This window comes from Nelumbo lutea, chromosome 1 (genome assembly GCF_056320005.1).
Source record: "Nelumbo lutea isolate HS-2025 chromosome 1, American lotus-T2T, whole genome shotgun sequence".
NCBI lineage: Eukaryota > Viridiplantae > Streptophyta > Magnoliopsida > Proteales > Nelumbonaceae > Nelumbo > Nelumbo lutea.
Genome location: NC_142684.1, coordinates 198472099 through 198483809, shown reverse-complemented (window position 1 = coordinate 198483809; position 11711 = coordinate 198472099). Strand labels below are relative to the sequence as shown.

The following is an 11711-nucleotide window of genomic DNA, read 5'->3' as shown; positions in this document are numbered from 1 at the left end:
GACAAAGACCCCGCTAAGCTTTTGCATTGCCGTTAAATTATCAAAATACCCTATTAAACTTTCTCTATTTTCTTTTTATTGCCATTCTCTCTTAAACGTTAAACCTAATGCATCAACAAAAAACTAGCCATCTTAAAAATGCGTCTTCTGGAGTTACTATTCTCTGGTGAAGATTTGTTCCGTAGTGAGGTCCATATGTTGAACTTCTAGAAAACTTTCACCAAAAGAACTAAAGTAGCAAGGGATGGTTTCATGCCCTGAATGAAATGAGATTTTTGAACCACATTAGAATATTACAGTCTGACCAAGGTAGCAAATGGGTTGCAGAGAATAGATAGTCGAAGAACATGAAAAAGACTACGGTACCTAACGTGCGTGTGTGTGTCCGAAAGGTGTGCCTTCGATAGGTAGCTTTCATTATTCTTTAGAGAATTATTGATTTCGCTCTATGAGCTACAGAGCTAGTCTAAAATCTGCAATGCCGTGGAATGCCTCCATTGTGTACCAATTGAATGGCTAATTAATAACCGAAGCTTCTCAACAGAGAGAATCTAGACAAGGTATAAGTGTATAACCATTCCATGGAAGATCGACCCAATAATCAAGGACACTTGAGAAATGGCAAGGGACATTAATCATTGACGTCAAGAAATTAAGAGAGATGTGGAGGGGTTAAGCTGCACAATATGCAAAGATTTATGGAGCTCTTTTCTCTTGCATTACAAGGAAAGAAAATTCAAGAACCACTTCTATTTGCAACTGGTATTTGTTGACGCCAAAACAGAGCAAGCACCATTTACCGTCATAGGACTTTGATTGGTTCAATTGCAGGCCCATTGCAAGATGACGCCAAGAGGACTACTTTGTACGCCAATTATTGAATCTCTCATATGTTTCTTATTCATCTCACCTAACTTAAGTATTTGTCCACAAAGGATCGTTTACAAGAAAGCAACATATATCTTATACATGTCTCCGAAGAATTTGCAACCTGCTTTATGAAACTGCAAGGGTGAAGCTGAATCGAATTAGTTCAATCAGGTTGTGCCCACAAGTCCATATATAGCACCAGAGGAATTGATCAGATTGATTTGGAAACTTTGGGACATTTTGATATATATCGTTGGTTTTACTCAAATCGACCTAGCTGTTGAACGCTTGAACTCAAGTACGTACTGAACTAAACTAGCATGGCCCCATTTCTCAGTTCAACATCCATGTCTGTTTTCATATTTATTGATCATCCGCGTACCTAATTCCAACTGTAGTCGAATTAACAAATGCAGCTTTCGGGTTCACACAAGTAGTTAGTTATCTATGGTTATGAACCAGTTCCATCAAAGGAGAAATTACATGAAACCTTTCTCAGTTCTGGATGTAGGATTGCAAAATTTCAATTGGAAGGTCAAGTCATTCTTTCTTGTTAGAGGTATCGCCGTCCCTTTCTCTTCTGTTTTCCAGATCATTACTCTCTGTTTCTATGTCCATGGATTCGAATGCTGCATTTTTAGTTATACAGCCAGAAGCTATAGAGAAGTCTGTAATCAATCTATAAGATATCCTCTAGAGATTTGCCTTTGACAACATTTGCAAGATTGCTTTCGGATTTGACCCCGAATACTTGTCTCCCTCGTTTCCATCGCCAGAATTCACCACCGCATTTGAAAGTGTCATCCGTTTGAGCAACGAAAGGATATGTTTTTCAATCGTGCGTCGCTCTGCAAGAGCATGAGACTTATACCTGCCTTTTCTTGGGGATGCCAAGGAGGCAACGAGGACGACATATAAATCGAAGGAAGTGGGGAGGATGGTTTCATAAATTGAAAAAAAAAAAAAAAAGAAGCTGCTAAATTTAAGTTAATTATAAAAGGGTAATTTAGGCATTTAAAAAATTTTAAACACTCAAATGAGAATATTTTTCAAAATTAACTGACGGAACGTTAACGGAGTGGGTCTTTGTCTAACAGCCAAAATCCAGGGGGTTTTTATTGCAAAAAAAAAGTATAGGGGGTCTTTATCACAGACTCCATAGTACAAGAGGATCTTTGTACTTTACCCAAAAATATAAAAAAAAAAAGCCAAAAACATTACTCAAATCAAACGAATTGAGTCGTCCAAATCAACGAGATATGAATTAAGAGTGAAACCGAACTGATTGCCTGAACAGTTTTTCAAGCCGAACAGTCCAACCATCCGCGGTCAATGACAGTTCAAACTTCAAAAACCATGCTATGAATCAATACGTTGCAACACATTGTACCAAATTTGATCCAATTGGATCCAGGATCCACCACTATCTTTGATCATATATTACTTAAAATTTTAATATTGTAATTTTACTTAATTAGAGAGACAGAGAGAGAGAAGTAAAACTGATCATCTTTACGTGTTGCCAGGTCGCCAAGATTAGCTACAATAAACATACAACACATACAAGTAAACTATGGAATGTGCATCCCTTCTTTTACAATAATAATATTTCCCAAGTCCCACAAAATCACCAACTTTTACAGTTGATACATGAAGAAGCACCATCCCGTAAAGCTATTTCCCTTCTTCGCTCTTAACCCCACCTCTGTCCTAACCGCACTACCTGAGCTGAGAAATTCCCTTTTGGGCGCTGAAGTTTATTCGTCGCTGATGATTGCAAAATCCGATGTCCGGGAATAGATGGAACCCATGCCCAACAATGTGCACCATCTGTTTATAGATGTTTCTTCATTTGTTTGGGGGAAGGGAGGGTCAGATATGTTGCTACAGGAAACAATTCTGGAGTTCCACAAATTGCGCTACTACTTCACCGTTAGTACTCTTGGGCATCCAAAACAGGATTTGATGGATACTCTAGACCCTGAAGTGCTGGCATCCGTCTTAAATCCTCTTCTGAATATGCAGGGATAAACCAGTATCTCTTGTCTGTCCCGAACACCTGATACTCAAAAAAATGTAAATCCTATCAGTCAAATCAATCAATAAAAAAATACTAAGAGTTCTACTAAGGTGCATCTGGATCTGGATGCACGTCTCATTGATTGGCATTTCACAAATTATTCTTTTCTGTTTTTTTTTTTCGGTATTTGGTGCCCCGCACCACTAATACCCCCCCTGCTGGAATGAACCAGCTAACATACGAACAAGCAACACCCTGGGTTGGTAATACAATCATGTCTTTTGCTGCACAGTGCAGTGATACAATCCCAACACATATACATGGTCCATTTCAATAATCCCCCTTGCCTTTTCAGCTAGTGTTATGCATCTTTTTAATTTGAAATGGCAACTTTCAATTAATAAAAAGGAAACAAAAAGAAAAAGAAAAAGAAAAAAAAAGGATCCTCCATCTTCCTCTTCCTCCTCATCCCCCTCCCTCTTGAGGAGGCATTGTGCTCTGGAGACTTATGCCTCTTATGTTCTGAACTATGCCTCATGTCTCAGATAGTGGAATGCTTCTTTTAACGCCTCCATGTTTTAAACATTGCTAATACCAAAGAAGAAGAAGATAGGCCAGGTTTGGCATATCCAATAGATTATACGGCTTAGTATGCTTCCAGGATAAATGTGAATAACCATCACCCATCTCCAAATCTCCACCGTGCACATGTAAACATGCAGGGGTGTCATAAAAGATAATTGACTGTATGCTAGAAACATAGTATTGGTGGCAGATTGCTTTGAAGCTTTCAAGGATCAGGTGATCTAGCGTCCCAGTTTGAGAAGGAACCTAAACAATTGGGAGATCAACAGCCGAACAGAATTATTAAGTTCAGTTAACTCAGTGCAGCCTAAATTATTGAGCCCCGATGCCAAGGTTTGGAAGGGAGATAGTTCAGGAACATTCGCCACCAGATCCCTCTTTTTAAGAAGCTTGATCTAAGGCACGTATTGTGGATTCCCCTGGCAGAAAAATCTGGGTGACTTGTGTTACTTCAAAGGCCTCATTCCTAGGGATAGCCCAATCAGAAGAGGCTTTCAAATCAACTCCAACTTATGTCTGATGTGTGGATCAAAAGTGGAGACTGTGGACTACCTGTTTGTGCATCGTAAAGTGGCTAATACATCCAGGACATTGTATCTAAATCTCTTCAGGACAGTGATATTCTTCCCAGACGGGCTGGAATTTGAGAGGTCTATCTAAGAAAGGGAAAGTGGTATGGAATAGCATCTAAGCAGCAGTCATTTGGAACATTTGGAAGGAAAGAAAGTCATGCATTTTCTGGAATGTGGCATGCAATGAGGAGAAGCTTCAGTCCAAGATAACATGCACCTTAATATCTTGGAGTTCTAGTCATGAAGAATATTTTGGTTTGAGACGGTTCTATTTTGTTTTCTGAAAATATGCACAAAGATATAGACATACAGATAAAGTAAGCCATATACTTGTATGTCCCATTATACACAATCGTACTAGGGCTTTTACTTTAATGAATATACTTTACCTTAAAAAAAAAACAAATGTGCAGCAGCAATTCTTTCCACCCTCTGGATGCCAAAATTGACCTCCTGGGGTGTCAACAGGCCAGGATCGGCACCGGTTTGCCTCAACCCAAACTTACCCCAACCCAGTTAATAAGACAATTTCTAAACATGCACCAATTCTATAGAGTTGAACCTCATACCAAAAGAAAATAAAGATTAGAGGAAAATAGTTCCTGGAAAAAAAAAACATTCAAAATTAAAAGAACCTCATACCAAGAAATGAAGGTAATGCAGTGTCATCTATTAGGAGAAGTCTCAAAGGAAAAATATTAAAGCTTTACTTCGGTCACTCTCCATATCCAAGGTTTTCAATGTTGGTGAAGAAGAAAATTGCAAAGAAACAATAAAAGCTAACTTCCATGATGAGAGCAAAAAGCAAGAAGCAAAAAAAAAATGCAAATGGAATAAAGAGACAAGGATGTTTAAGAAGCAAGAAGAAGAAATACAAACAAGAAACCTCTTATTTGTAGCAGAACCCAGTAAAGCTCTCTTTAACATTGTTTTAACCCCAAGTTTTGCACAGCACGAGCAAGCATTAAGTAGTTCTTTTCTTAAGGAAGAAAAAGAAAACTTACCGCTGATATTTACAAAAGAAAAACTAGGTTGTAACTGCTCTACAGTCTGCTTATGTTGTCCCTTCTCCTTTTCCAATCTATCTTCTCTTCAAGAAAATAAATAAAAGAGGGACCAAAAAATGAAAACAAAAGAAAACCCTAGGGTTATGGGGTTAGAAGTTGTATTATATTACAAGAATACCTTCTTTATGCAGGGAACATGACTCAATGGGTCTGAGTAATGTAACCCAATACTGACCAGAACCCGGCTCAGATTAGAGTATTAAAACCCTATCCCGATCCTACAGCCAAAATAACCTGCCTCAAACCCAATCCTGTAGGATCAGGTCAAGGTGGTTTACCATTCAACCCAAACCCATTGACACCCCCTAGGTTATCCCTAGATGAACAACCAACAAAGACAATTAACTATGTCACCAATTTTCTTTTGACAAGTCGCAAAGCTGTTGTCACAGCTCCATGTTGTTCCTTGTCATCTATTCCATTATGTTTTGGTCACTAATGTTGTGTCAGTTCATCCACAAAAATATGGATGTACATTCTGCATTGAATGGTTGGTTTGGTTAATAGTTAATGATGCCTTCAAAAGTTAGTTTTATGGTCTGGTACTTTTCATGTAATATAAGTACCACTAAACATACAAGCAGAAAAGCATCAATAATCTCAAGAAGAAAAAGTAATGTAAAACATCTGTTATCAGACTCGCTAAGAAGCTAGAAACCTGAAAACACAACCTTGTATTTCCAATTAAGAGGACTTCTGACAGTGCAAAACGTGGTATTGAGCTGAACAATCAGAGAAACCGACTTGACCATGATCTTAGTCAGTCATGCAAACCAAGGAGGGACACTTAGCAAGACCAGCATAAAGTCTTCAGTCAGGAGTAGCAACAATACGCAGTCCTGACACTAAGTTCAACCATGGAAAACTGATCTGTGTATTAAGCTTGGTTTACTTTGAAACCTTCAAGGATGGACAATTACCAAGACCAGTGTCAAGTTTTCAGTCAGGAATTTCAACAATACATAGTCCTGACACAAAGTGTAACCATGGCAAACTGATCTGTATATTAAGCTTGGATTACCTTGGAACCTTTCATGGTTGAGGCATTAAACACGGGTTACTTGTACTCATCTAAAAAAAGCATGGGTTACATGGTTTAACAGAAGGCTATCAATAATTAAACATTTAAAAGTTCCAGTAAAAGAAACAGAAGAAAATCCGCAATGTGTAGGAAAATGCAATCACCTGTTCAAAGTTCTTCTTGCGACCAAGGTCATAACGCCATTTAGGAGTGGTCTTCTTCTCATATGCCTGATTACAAGAAAACCAAGCCACCATTAATTATATGGAAAACAACCTGCATACCAACCATGAAGTTGGGTGCTCGAGATACACAGACAAATAATTTGTTTTTTTTTTTCTTTCAGAAAAGGCTAAGTATATTTGCATTACTGAGAAATAATAATAATAATGACAACAACAACAACAACAACAACAACAAAGGAGTGAAAGAGAAAAAGTAAAACAATCTGATACACAGAGGCATGGGCTCAAAGGCATGCATGCAAACACACACACACACACACACACACACACACACACACACACGAGAGAGAGAGAGAGAGAGAGAGAGAGAGAGAGACAAGACAGAGACAGAGAGAGAATGAACGAATGAAAAAAATGTAAAATAACCTGGAAAACAGGTATTACCTCAATAGTGGTGGTATTAGCAGCAACCAGTGATATATGCATGATCAGAAATCCCATCACACTCAATGCAAATGCTAAGTTTAAAACTGGATAACAGAGTGAAGCGGTCATATTTAAGAAGATAGAAGAAGAAAGCATGAAAGCAAGAGAAAAAAAAAATCTTCAGAATTTAAACTTGTTGAAACTCACCAAATGTGAGAAAAGTGGTTGCAAGAGTTCCTGGTGTTCCAGGTATTTCTCCATCACTAAAGAATGCTATGAAATGTGGCAACAATGATAAGGTGACCAAAGTTGTCTCAAGAAACGTGTAGAACTGCATTGAGATTAAACAGAATATAACAATCAGGATTGTCGTAATTGGTTCTTTTCTTTCTTTTTCCTTTTCTTGTGGTGATTCCAGCATATCTAGTAAACAAATAAATGGATGAAAGAATGATTAAAACCATCCACCACCCAAATTAATAGCAGATAAGACAGTAAGACACCTATTTAGAAGACAAAAGCATTCGTACATGTTGTGTCCAAAAACACAAGGGGGATGCAAACATATTATGCCCACAGAAATGCAAAGCCAATCTTGTAAATTGCAAAGATGATGATATATAAACTCTAAATACAGAAGATATTTCGACGGAAGTAGCTTTGGGAATCTGGGGCCATCTGGAATTGGAGGGGTTTTAAGAAATCAAAGCGGAGTGATAATGGGAATGAACTCAGGCCCCATTGGAGTGTGTGACTCTGTAGGAAAACATTCCTACATGTTGTGCCCAAAAACACAAGGGAAATGCAAACATATTATGCCCAGAGAAATGCAAAATCGATCTTGTAAATTGCAAAGATGATTATATATAAACTCTAAATACAGAAGATATTTCGACGGAAGTAGCTTTGGGAATCTGGGGCCATCTGGAATTGGAGGGGTTTTAAGAAATCAAAGCGGAGTGATAATGGGAATGAACTCAGGCCCCATTGGAGTGTGTGACTCTGTAGGAAAACATTCCTGCATGTTGTGTCCAAAAACACAAGGGAGATGCAAACATATCATGCCCAGAGAAATGCAAAGTCAATCTTGTAAATTGCAAAGATGATGATATATAAACTCTAAATACAGAAGATATTTCGACGGAAGTAGATTTTGGAATCCGGGACCATCGGGAATTGGAGGGGTTTTAAGAAATGAAAGTGGAGTGATCATGGGAATGTACTCAGGCCCCATTGGAGTGTGTGACTCTGTAACAGCAGAATTGAAGGCAGTAATTTATGGGATGCAGAAATCTATGGAAATGGGGACTCGAAAGCTAATGTGACTCCAAAATAGTAATAAGCTGGTTAAAACAGAATGAGAAGGTTCCTTGGTTTTTCAGAAACAAAACCAAACAATTCAAGAGGTTTTCAAGGGATATGCAGCTGATATTTCAATGGACTCGTAGGTCGGCAAATGGCCTAGCTGACCAACTAGCAAAGCAAGGGGTAAATAGGGTAGAGTGCTTCTGGGCTCAGTTGCAAGACTGAATATTAAATTCTCTATGTATTCTATTGATGGTAGCCGATGCTGCCCTTGTTTCTGTACTCTCTTCTTTCTCTAAGTAATAAAATTTAATGTTGATTACTGATAAAAAAATAAATAAATACAGAAGATATTTCAAAGATTATAAGTCAAAGTTGAGAGCATCCTGGAGCTTGTGAGTGCCTAGAAGTTAAACTAATATGAACGATTTAGTTCTTCTCATCTTAGACTTAGACACCATTGGAAGGTAAGCAATAGGATCATGGCCATTTCTATTTGAAATCTAGTGGTTGAAAGGTTGAAAGAAACTAGATTTGAGAAAATATTGCAAAAAGAGGAAGGATAATGTTAATACAACAATTTTTTTTTGGGTTTTTTTAAGAAGTTTGGTGGAAAATCGCCTTGTAGGTTGTAACTTCTTTTATCTGTTTTCTACCAGTAACCCCAACACAATTGACGACCCACACGCAATGATGGTCCATTTTCAGGACACACCTCCCACCTAAAACCAATTGAATAATTTCAATATTTTTATTCATTTTTTCTCTTTTTGGTGCCTCTCATAACAAAACCAATAAGTTTATGAAAAGAAAATGCATGTATAGATGGAAGAACTCACAAACGGAGCAATGATGGCATCGAGGTGGTTTCAGCTGGTTACACTTCCGGCAGTACCGGAGTCTTGGATTTGCTGGGTCAGGCAGCATAGCTGATTGCTGCAGACCTGCACCTGCGGCACCAAACTCTATACCCATTAATGGGTCGTTTTCTCCTCTTTCCTCATCTAAGGTTGGCCTCCAGTTTGGTGGAACACTGCCAGGATCGGTTAAAACAACGGAAAAGTAGCTCCACAACAGCATCACCAACTGCATAATCAAAATAACCTCTTAAAACCATAAGTGTGTCGATTCCAATTAGAATAAAAAGCGTAATACTTAATAATAGTTCCTCGCTTCATTTTTTGCTGGATCAGCTATTTCTTTTCAGCAGAAAAAAAAAAAAAAAAAAAAAACTATTTTTTCTATCAACCCCACAAATAAAAAACAAAATGGAAGAAATTAAGATCTGCAGTTTCTTGGAAATAGAAATCATTAACGGTTAAAATTTCCTGACAAAAAAACATCCAATTCTATATCTGACAGGGTAACTAACTCACCCAACTCCAAAACTACAAATGTAACCTTCTCAGCCAAAAGGCAAAAAATTAAAAACCAGAAAATTAGGGCAAAAACTTTACAGCTAAATAGATAATGAAAAAAGTTTGTGGAACATGAGAGAGAGAGAGAGAGAGAGAGAGCTTACCAGGCCATGAAACAAGATCAAGACAGCAAGAGCCGTGATGGAATCAAGACCACCGTCGTACAAAGCCGGGACGTAATTGGTAATGACGACGGCATAATACGTGACTCCGACAACGCCGAGGACCAATAAGATCATTATAGACCCAAGCCCACGTAGAGCCGTACAAAACTTGAAAACGTTCCACGCCATTACAGCACCGGATCTGTGCATATTGAAATCAAGAAGACAAATATCTTGATTTTTTTTCCACTCTATACAAAAGTTTCTTTGTAATATAGATACGGACTATATGAATCTAAATGGAAGCATGCACATCAATCTGTATATCCGATCTCTGTATCTAGGGTTTACAAGTTAAGCAGCTGGGATTCTGGAATTCCGGGCGATGCGTGGAATTCCATACCCAGTCGGGCCTCTCTGGTTTCTCCTCTGTCTTGAAACTAGAGAACAAAACGAACCCAGAAATATAAACTCCAAATTTTGCAAAATTTAGAAAGAGAAATAGGAAATGCGTGGGAGGAGACTCGACGAGACGACGAGACGACGAGGGCTCGGATCCGAAGGCGGGTGGACGAAGCAAAGAAAATTGTAATACTCTTAATTTAGATTGATTCAGACCTTCAGATTGCTATTAATTATGCTTTATTCGGAAAGAAAAGCTAAAAGTAAAAGCGGTTAAAGCAATTTTAGGTACCGTTTGGAAATTATCTTTGCCAAGATCTTCTAACAGCCAAAATAGTCAAAGATAAAATTCCCTATCACTATGCTCTACTTTCCCTCGAGTGACAATTTGGTTCTCTAACTTTCCACGCGGCAGGTATTGGATTGTCACATTTGAAAGTTGGGTATTGGATTGTTGCATTTTGAAACATGGAGATTAAATTATCACTTGACCCAAAATATAGGGTACGGATCCAAAATTTTCCATAGCCAAAAAGACAGTAACCAACTCTTAGCATCTTGTCCTTAAAGACCTAAAATACTATTTGGTAAGTAATGTTAAATGAAAATTTTTAAGTGTAAAAAACTAAAAAGATAGAAAGGTTCCTTTGAAGCTTTCAGATTGTTTATCGGTTTAGACTTTTATAAGGGCCATTTGGTACGTCTTTTTGGGAAGATCTTCTGGTAGTTTTGCCGGTCAAAAGATGCATTGAGCTTTTGCATGACGATCTAAGTAGCTTGAAGCTAGTTTGGCAGATACATGTCTTTTCACACAAGAATAAAACCCAAAAGATACAAAAAACTTCATTTAGAACTTCTCAAAATCAGCCTAAAATGGGTTTTTTGCGTCTTTTCAGCACTTCGACTTTTGGCGACTAGATCTTCCACGAACCAAACAAGAATAGATCAAAAATTGGTCTGCTTGGCTTATAAACAACCAAAAAACCACATGGAAAGATGCACCAAACGGGCCCTAAATTTTCAAGGGTATAGGTCCTGTAGGTTTCATATCACAAAGAGAAAATCAAACTTTGGTTTTCCAAGTTTTAAAAAGCCTGAAATATCATACCAAAAGACATGTCAAACATATTACTACTCAAGGTTAGGGATGGCAATTTTTCCCAATGGATGAGAGGTGGAGATTGTTTTATACATACATACATATAATGTTATTTATATTTTAAAATTTTCCTTTATTTTAAGTAAATCTATTTTTTTAAAATATCATTATTAACAAATTTCGAGATTCGAATCCCCATGAGAAACCCATCTCCACCATAGAGGATAATTTTTATCTTTGATGGGGATTAGGATTGAGGAAGGGGATTTATTTATAAATCAGGGTTAGAGATGAAAAATATGATCTCCCTCCATTGCCATTCCTGTCGAGACCAATACAATGCAGAGCATGGTTTCCAAAATCGGACCGAAAAAATCGGGAATCGGTCGGGTGACAAGTTCTGTTTTTCCACAAAACCAAATATTTGCAAAAGAACGTTGATTTGGTCAGCAAGCCACTGACCTGGGTGGTTGAATCGTTCAACAGTTTTAACTGTTTTTAATTTTTTTGTTAAAATGGGCCAATCATTCGGACCATTCGACCCAAAAACCTGACCCCTGACTGATTCAATCTCTCGGTCGGTTTTAAAAACCTTGATGCAGAGTTTTATTAAACGAAATTGTGGAAAATTAAAAAA

The 11711-nt window shown here is 37.8% G+C and overlaps 1 protein-coding gene across 1 annotated transcript; it reads right to left on the bottom strand.

The window, feature by feature from the left end:
• Positions 1 to 2361: 2361 nt before the first annotated feature.
• Positions 2362 to 10301, bottom strand: LOC148880257 (putative protein S-acyltransferase 14). Its single transcript, XM_088962129.1, has 8 exons — positions 9574 to 10301; positions 8891 to 9137; positions 8708 to 8773; positions 8064 to 8089; positions 6954 to 7077; positions 6765 to 6850; positions 6300 to 6365; positions 2362 to 2929 (listed from the first exon to the last, which is right to left on the bottom strand). The coding sequence occupies exons 1-8, from the start codon at positions 9781 to 9783 to the stop codon at positions 2804 to 2806; spliced, it is 951 nt and encodes a 316-aa protein (XP_088818255.1). The 5' UTR covers positions 9784 to 10301; the 3' UTR covers positions 2362 to 2803.
• Between the last annotated feature and the right edge of the window lie 1410 nt (positions 10302 to 11711).